Raw genomic sequence first — 13,115 nt, 5'->3', positions numbered from 1 at the left:
TATTGTAGATTTCTTAGTTAACCTCATGAAGTCATCCTCCAATGAGATAGTTTTTCCTTCATTAGCAATAAACAGTGGCTGTGTCCCATTTATCCCTTACTCTACCACGCTAACAAAATGACAATGAAGGAACAATCTTAATGTTTTTTTCAGCATATTCAAACATACATAAAAAATAAATAAAACTAAATATATGAAGAATAGTACTACACAAACCTCTTCCTGAAATCAACAACAGCTGCCAAGTCAGGATTAAGATATATTTTTGTTGCTTTCATGACATTTTGTAACCCAGGTTGCCCTAAAAAAGAGGAAAAAAATGTTAGCAACCTTTTTAAAAAAATCTTATACCAACAATGTAAGAAAAGAGTTTAAAAAAATCATGATAATACAACATTCAACAACAGTACCTCGAAAAAGCTTAACTTTGGCAAGTTGAAGAATCACTACTGGTTGTTCAACATAACCAGAAGAAAGAAAATGATTTAATTGATCCACATATTCTCCAAACAGGGCGCACCTAAGCACCATCCTACAAATAAAACACAACAAACTGTAACATAAAAAATAGATAAAACAAAAAACTAAATGAAAACCATATGCTGAAATAAGAAAGTAATGAAGCAATGGACTTTTGAGAAGAAAGATCAACAACAACCATCTTGATTGTTTTTCCATCTTTATGATAACTTTTTTCCTCTCCAACTAAAGTCAGCAACCCAATAACATCTGCAAGTACATTAAAAAAACTGCAAAAAAGTAGAATAATATATAACAGGATCAACAACACATAATCTCAATAATGGAAAAAAAAATACAGAACCACGAACCACTCACCAACTAAATAATCATGATCTTGACTCATTTGCAATATCTCTTCAAAAGGATATAGAGTAAAACAGACTTTTGGTATGATATCATCTGGTAAAGTTGTTACTATTGTTCGGAAGAGGAATGTAAGCTTAAACTCATGTTTTGTAACTCTATAAGAGCCATGATTTGGAACAACAGAGAAATAACACATCTTGTAGCAATTTCCTTCAATAATATTATCTTTAAACCTGTTGATAAGTTGCTTCCTTATAGTGGTCTGGATTTTGTTTGACTATAAATAATAAAAAATAAGAATACATGTTAGTCAGCAACAAAAGAAATATCAACAATATGCTAACTCAAAATAAACTACAAATAAAATCACTAACATTTTCATCCACCAAAATGAGCTCCATTGAATTTGGAGAATCTGGATTTCCAAAGCTTGGAACAATCCAAGCTCTAATTACCCTCACTTTAAGCCTCCAAGAGAGGCTTGGAGGAACTATCTTGCTAATAGCATCAAAAGATGGACTCATTTGAGCGCACTAAAACACTTGTAGAAAAGAAAACAACAATATGAAGATATATGAAAGATGAACAAAGCCAATGATCTGCACTACTCTTACCACTTCAACCCTCTTTTATAAACAACGCTAGATGAATAGTTTCAAATTTGAATTCAAATTTTTTAGCAAAATGGGGGGAAGTAAAGATTTTTCACCTTGCAAATTCAAAAAGAACTGAGGTTTCTCATAGACTAATTTAGGGTTTTCTTGGAAAAAGAAATGATGTGATAAGGAAACTACCATTTTTGATATCACAGAAGTTTATACTGACAACCACTAACTACTCCACATTCACATATCTCACATCTCCATAAAAGATCTCTATCAAACATCAAATCAAGTAAGCCTTCATTCTATAGAGCAGACACAAGCAAAGAAAGATGAAATGAAAATCACAAAGCATTTACATGATGTATAATAAAAAAAATCGAATTTAAAAATAAAAAAAAAAACAAAACAAAAGAAGAAATCTACAGGATCAATGACACCAGATCTACAATCACAAACCTTATCACTTGTCAGAATCGAAATCCAAATTTTGGGAGAAAACCAAACAACCACCAATTACGAAAACCACTTCTACGTCATACATCACAAATATCTGAATGCTACAAACCACATCCTAAAAACAAAACCATAAATAATCTTTCAATGAAATAAATGAAAAAATTCGAATTTAAAAAAAAAAAAAGAAGAAGAAATCTACAGAATCAATGACATCAGATTTACAATCACAAACCCCATCCCTTGTCAGAATACAAATCCAGATTTTGGGGGAAACCAAACAACCACCAATCACCAAAACCACTTCTACATGATACCAAAAAAATATCTAAATGCTATGAACCACATCCTAAAAACAAAACCATGAATAATCTTCCAATGAAATAAACGAAAATATATCAGAGAGGAAAATATAAGTAAACAATTGATGAATTGAACTTCTAAATCCTGAGATCTCTGCATCAAAGAGCACACCTGTGTAACCCTTCTCATTCTTAATATTTAACCCTAGCCACTCTTTCTCAATACAACTTTATCTTCTGGTATAGTTCACTTTTATTACCACATCTTTATAAGAGATTGGATTGTTTTTATTTTGATTTTTTTTAAACCTAATTTGGTCTTTTTTTTTTAAAAGCTTGTAACCATATTTTTCTGAAATAAGGGCCTTTAATCTTTTTGATCCGTATACACAAGCACAAAAACATGAAGTGTGGGCCAAATATAATGAAATGTCATATCCATTACTTTTTTTTGTATACATTAAAGCCTAAAAAAATTACCAACCCTACTAAAACCTATAAATATAATTGGTAGTGATTGAAACCTAGGACCTACACTACAAATAGATACATAATTAGATACATAGATATACAACTGAGATGAAACTTGTGTTAAAAATAATTTTACAAAAAGTCTAAATTATAGGAAAATTCCATGTCAGCTTGAGCTCTTCCTAGTTTACTAGTTTAAAAGATTACCCTCACTTTAAGCCTCCAAGCCTCTCTTGGAGGAACTATCTTGCTAATAACATCAAAAGATAGACTCATTTGAGCGCACTAAAACACTTGTAGAAAAGAAAACAACAACAATATGAAGATATATGAAAGATGAACAAAGCCAATGATCTGCACTACTCTTACCACTTCAACCCTCTTTTATAAACAACGCTAGATGAATAGTTTCAAATTTGAATTCAAATTTTTTAGCAAAATGGGGGGAAGTAAAGATTTTTCACCTTGCAAATTCAAAAAGAACTGAGGTTTCTCATAGACTAATTTAGGGTTTTCTTGGAAAAAGAAATGATGTGATAAGGAAACTACCATTTTTGATATCACAGAAGTTTATACTGACAACCACTAACTACTCCACATTCACATATCTCACATCTCCATAAAAGATCTCTATCAAACATCAAATCAAGTAAGCCTTCATTCTATAGAGCAGACACAAGCAAAGAAAGATGAAATGAAAATCACAAAGCATTTACATGATGTATAATAAAAAAAATCGAATTTAAAAATAAAAAAAAAACAAAAGAAGAAATCTACAGGATCAATGACACCAGATCTACAATCACAAACCTTTTCACTTGTCAGAATCGAAATCCAAATTTTGGGAGAAAACCAAACAACCACCAATTACGAAAACCACTTCTACGTCATACATCACAAATATCTGAATGCTACAAACCACATCCTAAAAACAAAACCATAAATAATCTTCCAATGAAATAAATGAAAAAATTCGAATTTAAAAAAAAAAGAAGAAGAAATCTACAGAATCAATGACATCAGATTTACAATCACAAACCCCATCCCTTGTCAGAATACAAATCCAGATTTTGGGGGAAACCAAACAACCACCAATCACCAAAATCACTTCTACATGATACCAAAAAAAATATCTAAATGCTATGAACCACATCCTAAAAACAAAACCATGAATAATCTTCCAATGAAATAAACGAAAATATAAGTAAACAATTATTGAATTGAACTTCTAAATCCTGAGATCTCTGCATCAAAGAGCACACCTGTGTAACCCTTCTCATTCCTAATATTTAACCCTAGCCACTCTTTCTCAATACAACTTTATCTTCTGGTATAGTTCACTTTTATTACCTCATCTTTATAAGAGATTGGATTGTTTTTATTTTGATTTTTTTTAAACCTAATTTGGTCTTTTTTTTTTAAAAGCTTGTAACCATATTTTTCTGAAATAAGGGCCTTTAATCTTTTTGATCCGTATACACAAGCACAAAAACATGAAGTGTGGGCCAAATATAATGAAATGTCATATCCATTACTTTTTTTTTTGTATACATTAAAGCCTAAAAAAATTACCAACCCTACTAAAACCTATAAATATAATTGGTAGTGATTGAAACCTAGGACCTACACTACAAATAGATACATAATTAGATACATAGATATACAACTGAGATGAAACTTGTGTTAAAAATAATTTTACAAAAAGTCTAAATTATAGGAAAATTCCATGTCAGCTTGAGCTCTTCCTAGTTTACTAGTTTAAAAGATTACCCTCACTTTAAGCCTCCAAGCCTCTCTTGGAGGAACTATCTTGCTAATAACATCAAAAGATGGACTCATTTGAGCGCACTAAAACACTTGTAGAAAAGAAAACAACAACAATATGAAGATATATGAAAGATGAACAAAGCCAATGATCTGCACTACTCTTACCACTTCAACCCTCTTTTATAAACAACGCTAGATGAATAGTTTTAAATTTGAATTCAAATTTTTTAGCAAAATGGGGGGAAGTAAATATTTTTCACCTTGCAAATTCAAAAAGAACTGAGGTTTCTCATAGACTAATTTAGGGTTTTCTTGGAAAAAGAAATGATGTGATAAGGAAACTACCATTTTTGATATCATAGAAGTTTATACTGACAACCACTAACTACTCCACATTCACATATCTCACATCTCTATAAAAGATCTCTATCAAACATCAAATCAAGTAAGCCTTCATTCTATAGAGCAGACACAAGCAAAGAAAGATGAAATGAAAATCACAAAGCATTTACATGATGTATAATAAAAAAAAAAACAAAAGAAGAAATCTACAGGATCAATGACACCAGATCTACAATCACAAACCTTATCACTTGTCAAAATCGAAATCCAAATTTTGGGAGAAAACCAAACAACCACCAATTACGAAAACCACTTCTACGTCATACATCACAAATATCTGAATGCTACAAACCACATCCTAAAAACAAAACCATAAATAATCTTCCAATGAAATAAATGAAAAAATTCGAATTTAAAAAAAAAAGGAGAAGAAATCTACAGAATCAATGACATCAAATTTACAATCACAAACCCCATCCCTTGTCAGAGTACAAATCCAGATTTTGGGGGAAACCAAACAACCACCAATCACCAAAACCACTTCTACATGATACCAAAAAAATATCTAAATGCTATGAACCACATCCTAAAAACAAAACCATGAATAATCTTCCAATGAAATAAACGAAAATATATCAGAGAGGAAAATATAAGTAAACAATTGATGAATTGAACTTCTAAATCCTGAGATCTCTGCATCAAAGAGCACACCTGTGTAACCCTTCTCATTCCTAATATTTAACCCTAGCCACTCTTTCTCAATACAACTTTATCTTCTGGTATAGTTCATTTTTATTACCTCATCTTTATAAGAGATTGGATTGTTTTTATTTTGATTTTTTTTTAAACCTAATTTGGTCTTTTTTTTTTAAAAGCTTGTAACCATATTTTTCTGAAATAAGGGCCTTTAATCTTTTTGATCCGTATACACAAGCACAAAAACATGAAGTGTGGGCCAAATATAATGAAATGTCATATCCATTACTTTTTTTTGTATACATTAAAGCCTAAAAAAATTACCAACCCTACTAAAACCTATAAATATAATTGGTAGTGATTGAAACCTAGGACCTACACTACAAATAGATACATAATTAGATACATAGATATACAACTGAGATGAAACTTGTGTTAAAAATAATTTTACAAAAGTCTAAATTATAGGAAAATTCCATGTCAGCTTGAGCTCTTCCTAGTTTACTAGTTTAAAAGATTACCCTCACTTTAAGCCTCCAAGCCTCTCTTGGAGGAACTATCTTGCTAATAACATCAAAAGATGGACTCATTTGAGCGCACTAAAACACTTGTAGAAAAGAAAACAACAACAATATGAAGATATATGAAAGATGAACAAAGCCAATGATCTGCACTACTCTTACCACTTCAACCCTCTTTTATAAACAACGCTAGATGAATAGTTTTAAATTTGAATTCAAATTTTTTAGCAAAATGGGGGGAAGTAAAGATTTTTCACCTTGCAAATTCAAAAAGAACTGAGGTTTCTCATAGACTAATTTAGGGTTTTCTTGGAAAAAGAAATGATGTGATAAGAAAACTACCATTTTTGATATCACAGAAGTTTATACTGACAACCACTAACTACTCCACATTCACATATCTCACATCTCCATAAAAGATCTCTATCAAACATCAAATCAAGTAAGCCTTCATTCTATAGAGCAGACACAAGCAAAGAAAGATGAAATGAAAATCACAAAGCATTTACATGATGTATAATAAAAAAAATCGAATTTAAAAATAAAAAAAAAAACAAAAGAAGAAATCTACAGGATCAATGACACCAGATCTACAATCACAAACCTTATCACTTGTCAGAATCGAAATCCAAATTTTGGGAGAAAACCAAACAACCACCAATTACGAAAACCACTTCTACGTCATACATCACAAATATCTGAATGCTACAAACCACATCCTAAAAACAAAACCATAAATAATCTTCCAATGAAATAAATGAAAAAATTCGAATTTAAAAAAAAAAAGGAGAAGAAATCTACAGAATCAATGACATCAGATTTACAATCACAAACCCCATCCCTTGTCAGAATACAAATCCAGATTTTGGGGGAAACCAAACAACCACCAATCACCAAAACCACTTCTACATGATACCAAAAAAATTTCTAAATGCTATGAACCACATTCTAAAAATAAAACCATGAATAATCTTTCAATGAAATAAACGAAAATATATCAGAGAGGAAAATATAAGTAAACAATTGATGAATTGAACTTCTAAATCCTGAGATCTCTGCATCAAAGAGCACACCTGTGTAACCCTTCTCATTCCTAATATTTAACCCTAGCCACTCTTTCTCAATACAACTTTATCTTCTGGTATAGTTCACTTTTATTACCTCATCTTTATAAGAGATTGGATTGTTTTTATTTTGATTTTTTTTTAAATCTAATTTGGTCTTTTTTTTTTAAAAGCTTGTAACCATATTTTTCTGAAATAAGGGCCTTTAATCTTTTTGATCCGTATACACAAGCACAAAAACATGAAGTGTGGGCCAAATATAATGAAATGTCATATCCATTACTTTTTTTGTATACATTAAAGCCTAAAAAAATTACCAACCCTACTAAAACCTATAAATATAATTGGTAGTGATTGAAACCTAGGACCTACACTACAAATAGATACATAATTAGATACATAGATATACAACTGAGATGAAACTTGTGTTAAAAATAATTTTACAAAAAGTCTAAATTATAGGAAAATTCCATGTCAGCTTGAGCTCTTCCTAGTTTACTAGTTTAAAAGATAAGAATGCATTGTGGTTTATATAGTTCGTCATCAAGAAAATTATATTTTGATTGGATTAAAAAAACCAGCAAAATTTGCGTGAACATGATTGATCATGGAGTAGTGAAGAACGGTTGACATATTTTAGTCTTAGCCATAAAATTGGTGAGAGAAAAATGCCTTCTTTTACTTATTCGCTAAATTTTTTTTAAAAAATGGTTGAAATAAATTTTGTTTATCTTTTTTATATTTTAAAAAATAATATATATTTTAATTCTTCTTCGTTTAAACATTAAAAGAATAACTAGTATCCAAGATTATAATAACTTTTATGACTCCAATCTAAATAAAATAATTTTATCCCCAAAAAAGAATAATCTCTTCGTATTCATTTTTTTTACAATACGTTGGCATATAAATTATAACATGTAAAAATTTAGTTTTAGACTACGAGAATGTAAAATTATAGTTTAGTTTTTAGTGTCCAAGTTTTTAAAAATATATTTCTTTCAAGAAATTCGAATCATAAAGAAAAATATATCATAAAAAAAATTTTTTTAAAAAATAAATTCATTAACCCATTAATTAAAATAAAATGAATTTGTTATTGTCATATAAGGAAGGGTTATTTAATTATGGGATGTTTCTGTTTTTTATTAAAAGTTAAACTTTCGAATAAGTACACATTTATTATTATAAAATTATTGTGAGAAGATAAAAATAAATAAAAATAAGATATGATAATAAGGTTGTAATTAATTGTTATACAATCCTTTGAGAAGAGATTTAAGATATCATAACGTAATGTTTATTATATATTTATTTTTAAATTTATTTTTTCTTCTAATTAACATGTTTTTTTCCTCTTTTATAGTTTTCTTATTACAATTTTGTATGAATTAAAAGATAATATAAATTATTAACAAAAATATATTGTGTATACAAAAAGTTCTCACCAATTCACTAACAATGTATTTTTATATGAATATATGTATTGTTTAACTTATTTTTTTAATGTGTATTTTATACTTCAATATATAATTTTATAACTATAAATTTTTTGTGTTCAACATATAATATTCCACAAAATCATCAAATCTTATTCATAACAAACATTAAACAAAAATATATTATGTATGTTACACATAGTTTTGTGAGGGCCAATATATATATATATATATTTGATATAATTATATAATTATATTTTATCTGAAAGTGATAGTTATAGTTTTATTTTTATAAAATATTTCGAGGACCATAATAAATTGTTTATCATATTGTAATAGACATTTTTGAATTACAAATATATTTTGACTCATAGTCATGATTATATTATCGAGAAAAATAATCAATTTTTTTTCGTTTTGCAAATTTTGTTTCTTCTTTCGTTGAATCGTTGTAGAACAACGAATTTGGTTCTTCATAATATATGCTAATTGTTCCGAGGGTTACCTGAAACATTGATTTGTGTCTGAACGTAAGGTCTACACTCCTTATGAGATAGTGTCCGACTTGTTCTTGCACCAATGTGCCACCGTCCGAGTTCCACGTGAGGAGGTAAGGGCCAAGGGGTGGTACCTGCAAGAGACTCCGATACTTAAGTTAGTAAGGACTTTAAGCATGATTTTAGTAGAATAGAATGTGTGTATACATCAGGGGGTGTTAGAGTTTAATGACCACCTTTTTTAGAGTAGTTCTACCTTTAATTGATGGATAACCGTTCTCTTTATCTTTAAGAGTTTGTTGGGGTCTATCTTTTAGGAGAGATAGAAATAGTAGAAGAGATTCGAGGAGACAGTTACATATTTGGATAAGTAATGCTAGTACTTGTCGCCATGTCCAACCTCTTTAAAGAGGTCGGGTAAATGATAGAGGCCACCCTTTTTGGGTGAGCTTTTTTGTCCTTGTTGGGCCTGGATCTATGTTTTGGGTCAGAGTATGAACAGTGCCCCTACTTGAGTCCAAGCTTTCATGAGGTCAGGTTCAAGCATTTTGCGGCTTCAATTTACCTTGTCGGGTACGTCACCTTCAAGAGGTCAGATTCTCGATGTGTTTTGAAATTTTGAATGTTACCACTTTAAATGAGGGGTGATCATTACATGACCATTTCATTGGAATCCGCGCATAGCTCTAAAGAGGGGTTCAAAATACCTTTTTTCCCCCTTCACTCTTATACAAGCTTCACGCCTTTCTTCTTCTTCCTTATTCCATATCTGAAAAGCTCTCTGTGTTGCCATCTTTCCTTCTAGATGCAAAAAAATTCTTCGCTTCACTTTTCCCTTTCGTTCCTTGTTCGTCGTTTCGACCCAAGATTTCTCTGTCTTGGACTCTTTGAAGGTCTCTTTTCACCCTTCGGAGAAGAACGTTTGTGGTTGCTTGCTGTGAGACGTGCCTTTCCCTTTTTGCACCTCATTAACATTGGAATTCTTGACTTCTTTTTGTGTAACTGTTCTGGGCTCTTTCAATCTCTTTCTTGTATTTCGGTGGACATTTCAAGTAACAATGGAGATTCTTACATTGTCGATTTTGTTTGTGTCTTGAAACTTCTTTGGAAAAAGTTGTTCAATGCTGCTGCTTTATTTACTAAAAACCCCTTTTTGAAATTGTTTTTGTCATTTGATGTTACTGTTATAAACGTTTGGCTCTATATTTGGAATTTTGGAGAAACTTGTTGCCGTTCATTGCTTGTAGAATATAATCGCATTGTCCCCCAATGGTGTCGCTGCTAATAGTGTAGGAGGGACGCCATTTATATTCGTTCTGTTTTGAAAATATCTTGTGAAATCGTGTGTTGTGTTTTGTTGATTTTACCCGACTTCCTTTGGATTTGACTGAGTTCTTTTAGTGATGATGTTAATTTGTTGCATTTGTAGGTATAGCTGTATGTCTCGATCCATTGTTCATGATATGTCGACAAAAATCCCCCTTCTATTTTAGCTTGGATGGGTACTTTTATGCTGACCCCGTTCTTGTAATTGATAAAGAATACACTGTAGCTTTTGGTAGACACCATAGGCTATGTGAGAATCGGGAGGATGAGTGGAATTATGAGATAGTAGTGACTGATCCCGAAGAGAGGGTATGCTTCCCCCCTTTAGATGAGTCGGACTGACCCTTTTTCTATGATTAGGACTGCTTTTTCTCGAAGTTAGATGTCAGACTTCCTTTTTCTGATTTCGAGAGCAATGTTATCTGGACCTGCAATGTTCCCCCTACCTAGCTACACCTGAACTCCTATTATTTTTTGAAGATATACTAGCTCAAATGTTGGGCGCTGGATGTGATTTAAAATATTCTTTCCCATAGGCATATCAGTATGAATGACGTGGCTATTCAAAACTACCTTCGAATCATTACCCGAAATGGAAATTGGGCCACTGGTGTGTGCACTATCTTGGCCAGGGAGTTGGAGAAGACTCCTCTTAATGCACCCATCCGCATCAGAATGCTCCTTTCTTCATCCTCTTTTCCGTTTATGTTACCTTGATCATCGTCAATTTTTTTAACGTCTTTAGTCCATCTTTTCAATATAAGAGTTTCTAGCAATTCCTTGATCTGTTCCTGTTTCATCACACAAAACATATGAGAACATGGAATGCCATAACTATCCCATCTTTGACATTGACACACCATTTTTTGAGTATCTTGATCATATAAAACAATGTACTCATGATCAGATCTTCCATACTTGATGATCTTGTACTCTGTAGTTGTTGAACGACTACCAGACCACACAATATCCAAAGCTGCCACATTTTTAATCTCTTCTAATATTTCCCAAAATATCTCCCTAGTATACATTGACGCAGCATGACGCTCAAGAGAATGTAAACCTGTTGTGGGCACATGTTCTCCATTTATTGTTTTGAATTCAGCAACAATTTCATTATTTCTGTAGTCCCTTAAAGCACGTTCTAGGTTTCGCACCAATGCAAGTATACTATCCCTTGAGTCAACAAAGCTTTTAATGAAAGAATTTATGCCTTCACATCTGGATGTAGTTCTAAATCCAGCGCAGAACTTGCTACTCAAATAAGCAGTAGCCCACTGTTCTTTCCTTCTATATTGTTTCTCTACCCAATCATTTCCCACAAGATTAAACCTTTTAACCATGTCATGCCAATACTCTTCAAATTCATCACATTCAAATTTGGCATACAAGCATTTCTTAAATTCCTCACGAAATTTTGGGTCCTTGATATGAGATACTGCATTTTTATACAGATGCCAAGCACACAATCTATGGGTAGCATTTGGAAAAACTTCTTCAATTGCACTCTTCATGGCATTATCACCATCTGTTATGACAAGACTCGGATGCTTATTCATCATCGCCTTTGAAAAGTTATCTAGTAACCACTTGTATGATTTTGTTTGTTCATCTGCTAGCAAACCGAAGCCAAAAATACAAGTTTGGCGATGATGGTTTGTGCCTGAAAAGATAACTAGCGGCCTATTATACTTATTTTTTCTGTAGGTAGAATCAAATGCTAGAACATCACCAAAATATTGATAGTCAAATCTACTTAAATCATCCGCCCAGAATCAATGTTCCAATTTATCGTCATCTGTTAAACTATGTCTCACAATCATCATAGGTTCATCCTCTGCTTTTCCATGCAAATAAGTAAGAGTTGCATTTACATCTCCTTCAATGATCTTTGAACGTAGATTTCTTTCAATATAGTTATCCAAATCTTTTTTTGTAAAACCAGCAAATTCATAACCACCGGCTTGTCCATCATTAAGACCCATGATCTTCGAAGGTGGGAGGCCATGTCTATGCATGCTATCCACTTGTGCCTTGTCTGCATCTGATATTGTACGATGATTTGGAATTTGGTGAACTAATTTAAACGGTATCAAAGGATGGTTATGATCCTCCACAATCTTTCTAACTTTCCACATTGAACAACTCTTGTCAAGATAAATTGACAACATTGCATTACAATTTGTTCTGGTCTCAGGCTTCTGCTTTCTTATCTTACTAGTAGTTGCATAGCATTTCTTCTCTCTCACACCTGCTCTGTTGCACACGAATTTATGTCGAACATAATTGCCAGTACTATCAGCAGCTGCATCCCTCTTTCGAACTCCAAACCCCACACACTTGGCATACCTTACATAACATTCGTAAGCTTCTTCATAATTTACAAATTGCTGATTCAAAAAATTATTTGCACTCAGAACAGCAGCTTCCACCTTACCATCAGTAGTTTTATCATTATCGTATTTATTTTCCTCCTCCTCTATATAACAGTCATCCTCTTCAGAATGTGACATATTTTTCATATTTTTTCTTTATCCTACATCAGTATTAAAACAAAATAACTTATAAAATTAACGAATTACAACAATATAATCTCATGGTTTATTTTCTATTGTTTTCATATCTTTTCTACCAGTAACAAAGAGACTAGAAAAATAAATGAGAAGATATATAAAATTTAGTTTTAAACATCTTTCTAGTCATATACCTTACTAATATTATATAGGTCAAATTTTGTTTTAAGCAATGTTAAATTTTAAATTACTTTTAATAAATTGTTAATAATTTAAAATTTGTTTCTATAA

At 31.5% G+C, this 13,115-nt stretch overlaps 2 protein-coding genes across 2 annotated transcripts; both read right to left on the bottom strand.

Moving 5' to 3' along the window:
• Positions 1 to 1,893: 1,893 nt before the first annotated feature.
• On the bottom strand, positions 1,894 to 11,870 carry LOC130945542 (protein FAR1-RELATED SEQUENCE 5-like). Its single transcript, XM_057874249.1, has 3 exons — positions 11,172 to 11,870; positions 10,899 to 11,102; positions 1,894 to 2,004 (listed from the first exon to the last, which is right to left on the bottom strand). The coding sequence occupies exons 1-3, from the start codon at positions 11,868 to 11,870 to the stop codon at positions 1,894 to 1,896; spliced, it is 1,014 nt and encodes a 337-aa protein (XP_057730232.1).
• Positions 11,871 to 12,086: 216 nt separating this feature from the next.
• LOC130945541 (protein FAR1-RELATED SEQUENCE 11-like) lies at positions 12,087 to 12,824 on the bottom strand. Its single transcript, XM_057874248.1, has one exon. The coding sequence runs from the start codon at positions 12,822 to 12,824 to the stop codon at positions 12,087 to 12,089; it is 738 nt and encodes a 245-aa protein (XP_057730231.1).
• Between the last annotated feature and the right edge of the window lie 291 nt (positions 12,825 to 13,115).

This window comes from Arachis stenosperma, chromosome 8 (genome assembly GCF_014773155.1).
Source record: "Arachis stenosperma cultivar V10309 chromosome 8, arast.V10309.gnm1.PFL2, whole genome shotgun sequence".
In the NCBI taxonomy this organism is placed as follows: domain Eukaryota; kingdom Viridiplantae; phylum Streptophyta; class Magnoliopsida; order Fabales; family Fabaceae; genus Arachis; species Arachis stenosperma.
Note: the sequence above shows the minus strand (reverse complement) of the source record. Positions and strands in the feature narration are given on the sequence as shown.

What these genes read in the sequence shown, in the direction of transcription:
- LOC130945542 (XM_057874249.1), bottom strand. Translation starts at nt 11,870, where the DNA reads ATGAATAAGCATCCGAGTCTTGTCATAACAGATGGTGATAATGCCATG. An exon ending in ATCAAGATACTCAAAAAATG is followed by an intron (nt 11,103 to 11,171) that starts GTGTGTCAATGT and finishes GTGATGAAACAG; the next exon opens with GAACAGATCAAGGAATTGCT. An exon ending in TGGCCCAATTTCCATTTCGG is followed by an intron (nt 2,005 to 10,898) that starts GTAATGATTCGA and finishes TTTTGTTTTTAG; the next exon opens with GATGTGGTTTGTAGCATTCA.
- LOC130945541 (XM_057874248.1), bottom strand. Translation starts at nt 12,824, where the DNA reads ATGTCACATTCTGAAGAGGATGACTGTTATATAGAGGAGGAGGAAAAT.